Below are 4,825 nucleotides of genomic sequence, written 5' to 3' on the forward strand. Positions count from 1 at the left end.
AAAAAAAAAAAAAAAAAAAAGAAAAAAAAAAGAATTGGTACTGAGGCATCCTCTCCCGGAAGAAGGGCCGGGGCTTGAGGGAGGGGACCCACCTGCCCCCCTCATCACAGTGCTTTCTCTCTTGCAGGTGTGGGCAAGAGTAGTTTACTGTTGCGTTTTGCAGACAACACTTTCTCAGGTGAGTCCTCCCCTGCAGTGCTGCTGGGGTGTCGTTTTTGTTTGTTTGTTGACATCCCCTCCCTGGCACTGGAACACAGTTCCCTCTGCCTGATGTTGGGAACTGTCTCATTTTGGTTGCCAGAGGAGGGAAGAAGATGGAGGGGGGCTTAGGACCTTGTGGCACTTCTGTCAGAAGCCTCTGTGGTCTGTCGAATGCACCTGCTCACCAAAACCCTTTGGCTGGGCCATGATTTTCCCACCCAGGGTCCAAACAGGAAGATTCCCATAACAGCATCTATGGTGCCACCCAGGATACAGTCTCTTCTCCTGCCCCCTGTGCCTCCCTGGCAGCCTGTGGTCAGCGTGTGTCTTTCCGATTTCTGTCTGCGCTCCACATGTAGCCTTTGTGGCTCATTTGAGTGTGGTGGGGCTTTCTGTGCTTCGATGCACCACATGGTGCACTGACGCTGCTCTTACTTCGTGCCTGGCTTCTGGTTGTGTTTTCAGTAATGGTTAGCTACTTGGGATATAGGCGATACTTATTCTTTTTTTTTTTTTTTTTTTTTTCTGAGATGGAGTCACGCTCTGTCACCCAGGCTGGAGTGCAATGGTGCGATTTCAGCTCACTGCAACCTCCACCTCTTGGGTTCAAACAATTCTCCTGTCTCAGCCTCCCGAGTAGTTGGGACTACAGGTGCCCGCCACCACACCTGGCTAATTTTTGTATTTTTAATAGAGATGGGATTTCACCATGTTGGTCAGGCTGGTCTCGAATGCCTGACCTCAGGTGATCCACCCACCTCGGCCTCCCAAAGTGCTGGGCTTACAGGCGTGAGCCACTGCGCCCGGCTGATATTTATTGTGCACTTCTGTAGAAGTGGGGTTACTGGCTTACAGGGTGTATGCACTGAGAATTTTCACAGGTACTGCCAAACTGCTTTTCAAAGAAGCTGAAGTCATTTAATCCACAGTCCCACCGAAGGGTGGAAAGTGCCCCTTGTCAACCCTGATCAATGCTGGATCTTAGTAGCTGTCTTCATTCTTGCTGAGCTGATAGGCAAAAAGGGCTAACTTGTTTATATTTGTATTTCCCTAATCACTGGTAAGATTGAACACATTTTTGTTTGTGAAATACATCGGTTCAGCTGGGCGTGGTGGCTCACGCCTGTAATCCCAGCACTTTGGGAGGCTGAGGCGGGTGGATCATGAGGTCAGGAGTTCGAGACCAGCCTGACCAACATGGTGAAACCCCATCTCTACTAAAAATACAAAAATTAGCTGGGCGTGGTGGTACACGCCTGTAATCATAGCGACTCGGGAGGCTGAGGCAGGAGAGTTGCTTGAACCTGGGAGGGGGGGTTGCAGTGAGCTGAGATTGTGCCACTGCACTCCAAGCTGAGTGACAGAGCGAGACTCCATCTCAAAAAACAAACAAAAAAATCAGGTTCATTACAGATGAACCTTTGGGTGGAGTTGGCATCTCTGATTATCTTGTGGAGAATTCCCTCTGACATGGCTGGGCTGCCTTTAGAAAGTGATTCCATTGGCCGGGCGCGGTGGCTCACGCCTATAATCCCAGCACTTTGGGAGCCTGAGCCGGGTGGATCACGAGGTCAGGAGATTGAGACCATCCTGGCCAATATGGTGAAACTCTGTCTTTACTAAAAATTAAAAAAAAAAAATTAGCCAGGCGTGGTGGTGCGTGCCTGTAGTCCCAGCTGCTCAGGAGGCTGAGGCAGGAGAATCTCTTGAACCAGGGAGTCGGAGGTTTCAGTGAGCCGAGATCGTGCCACAGCATTCCAGCCTGGCGACAGAGCGAGACTCCGTATAAAAAATAAAAAAAAAAAAAAAAAAGAAAGTGATTCCATAGCTGATGTCTGTCTTGGTGGAGAAGTGGGTTTTGCCCCCTTTGTTTCCTTGATACTGGCCCTGCAGTCTCACTGTCGGTGTGGTGTTGGAAGGAGATGGCTTCTCTGTGTGACCTTGAGCCAGTTCATGTGTAAAGTAGAAATCATAATGGGCCTTTCCCCATGGGGTTGTTATAGGATTACCTGAGATAGTACAGGTTGCAGTGCCTTGTACTAAGTGTTCAATAAATACCAGCTGTTTGTTGCGACTGGCTGTTAACCTTCTGTTCAAGAATGATAGCTGATTAACAGCCTCTAATTGTGTTGAAAAATGTTCATTTTCCTCCGTAATGGCCCCCTCCCTTCCCATCCCGATCAGTGTTCAATGCTTGGACTACTCATTGTTGTAATCTCTTCCCACCTTTCCATTTCTACTACCAGCATCTCAGTTTACTGTTGGTTCTACCTGGAAGCATTACGGCAACCCCTACCCACCCTGAACAGCTCATGTGTGTGTCTGGCAGGGTCTTTTCTCTGTTTAAAAACTTCAGTGGCCCCTCTTACCTGCACAGAGTTTACAGTAAAATTTCTTCACTTGGACAGTGTTGACTCTTTGGGCACTGTGATTTTTTTTTTTGAGACGGAGTCTCGCTCTGTCGCCCAGGCTAGAGTACAGTGGCGTGATCTCGGCTCACTGCAAGCTCCGCCTCCCAGGTTCACGCCATTCTCCTGCCTCAGCCTCCCGAGTAGCTGGGACTATAGGCGCCCGCCACCACGCCCGGCTAATTTTTTGTATTTTAATAGAGACGGAGTTTCACCGTGTTAGCCAGGATGGTCTTGATCTCCTGACCTCGTGATCCGCCCGCCTCGGCCTCCCAAAGTGCTCGGATTACAGGCGTGAGCCACCGCACCCGGCCTGGGCCCTGTGATTTTTGTTGTGGGGCTATCCTGCGTGTTGAAGGATATTGAGCAGCATCCTTGGCCTCCACCCACTAAATGCCAGCAACACTTCCCCTCCTCCTGCTATGACAACTAAAAATGCCTCCAGACATTGCTGAGTGTCCTTTGGAGGGACAGTCATTCCGGCTGAGGACCACTGAGGACCACTGTGCTCGTAGTCTGTTTTCAGTTCACCTTTCTGGCTTCCTCCTACCCCCGGTCATTCTTTTGTTCTTTGGCTTGCTGGTTCGTTAGCCACCAGCTGTTTCTGGAGAGCCTAACTGTGCTAGGCGGTGGGCCGCACTCCTTGGCATTCCCCTGGCTGGAAGAGCCTGGGTGCCAGCTGGTTTTCTGAATGTGTTCTGGTTGCATGTTGTCCTCAGCTATTTGCTTTTGAGTGGGATGTTGTTCCCCCACCTAATCTCAGCCTTTGAAGTCTTACCTGTTCTTCAGCTAGGCCCAGATGTGACGTCCTCCCTGAAGCCTGCCTTGTTCCCCACCCCACCTTGGAATTTGACCTTTCCTACGCCCTTGCCACATTTCACATAATTGTGTGTGTGTGTGTGTGTGTGTGTGTGTGTGTGTGTGTCTCCTGCACTGTTACAGTGTAAGCCCCAAATGGAGTGATAAGCTGTGTTCTTCCTAGTGTCAGGCTTTGGAAGACTGGACTGGACAATTACACCAGCTAGAAATTCTCCTCAAATCCATCTTTCAGACCAGGCGCAGTGGCTTGTGCCTGTAATCCCAGCACTTTGAGAGGCTGAGACAGGTGAATCACTTGAGGTCAGGAGTTCGAGACCAGCCTGGGCAACATGGTGAAACCCCACCTCTACTAAAAATACAAAAATTAGCTGGGCGTGGTGGCGTGTGCCTGTAACCCCAGCTACTCGGCAGGCTGAGGTGGGAGGATCATCAGACCCTGGGGAGGGCTAAGGGTGCAATCCCACTTCACTCCAGCCTGGGTGACAGAATGAGATGCTGTCCCCATCCCCCAAAAAAAACCATGTTTCCCACAGATGCTGCAAGAGAGCCATTTAAAATGCAGGAGCTCATGCCCCTGATCAAAACCGTTTGGTGCCTCCCCAGCACACATGAGAGAAAGTCCATGTTCTTGGAAGTGGCACACCGGTCCAAGATCTGGCCTCGCCACATTCTGCCTGCCTTGGGCCGTGGGCTTGCGCTCACGTGACCACCCCCCACCCACGGCTGTTTTTGCTACTATCTCCCCTGCCTAGAGCAGTGGTTTTCGGACTGCAGCTCATGACCTATTTGTGTGTTTTGAAGTGAATTTTGAGGGCCCTAAAATTTTTTTGAATTGAAAAGAAAAACCCAGAGTGCCCGTAGTTCTACCATTCTCAGACACAGCTGGTGTGTCCCCACCTAGCCACTCTAAAGGAGCCTGTCCTGCTCCCACCAGTCCCATCCCATGTTATTTCCTATGTGTCACTATTCACTCTTGGAAATTGTCCCTTTTGTTTGTTTCCTTGCATCCTGTCTCCCTCCTTCACTTGTGTGTGGAGGGACCTTGTGAACAAGGATGTTCAGGGCTGTGTCCCTGGGACCTAGAATGTGCCAGGCACATGTAATGAGTCGGGAGAGTGGGGGAGCCTGGGGGTGCGTTGTGTGCAGTGTGGGGCTCGGGGCCTGGGAGGATACCTCGTCGGGCCTGGTTAACTGCCCTGTGTGTGCAGGCAGCTACATCACCACGATCGGAGTGGATTTCAAGATCCGGACCGTGGAGATCAATGGGGAGAAGGTGAAGCTGCAGATCTGGGACACAGCGGGGCAGGAGCGCTTCCGCACCATCACCTCCACGTGAGTCCGCCCGCCCAGTCCCACCCAACCCGCGCCACTGACGTGTGCCCACCCCTCCCACCCAA

At 51.2% G+C, this 4,825-nt stretch overlaps 1 protein-coding gene across 1 annotated transcript in view; it reads left to right on the forward strand.

Moving 5' to 3' along the window:
• RAB35 (RAB35, member RAS oncogene family) overlaps positions 1-4,825 on the forward strand; it is a 20,566-nt gene that overhangs the window by 7,513 nt on the left and 8,228 nt on the right. Inside the window, exons 4-5 of the mRNA XM_017879081.1 lie at positions 128-178; positions 4,637-4,760. Coding sequence (XP_017734570.1) covers positions 128-178; positions 4,637-4,760 — 175 coding nt within the window. The remainder of the gene's footprint in view (positions 1-127; positions 179-4,636; positions 4,761-4,825) is intronic.

Source organism: Rhinopithecus bieti, unplaced genomic scaffold (genome assembly GCF_001698545.2).
Source record: "Rhinopithecus bieti isolate Rb0 unplaced genomic scaffold, ASM169854v2 scaffold_11938, whole genome shotgun sequence".
NCBI classification, from domain to species: Eukaryota; Metazoa; Chordata; class Mammalia; order Primates; family Cercopithecidae; genus Rhinopithecus; species Rhinopithecus bieti.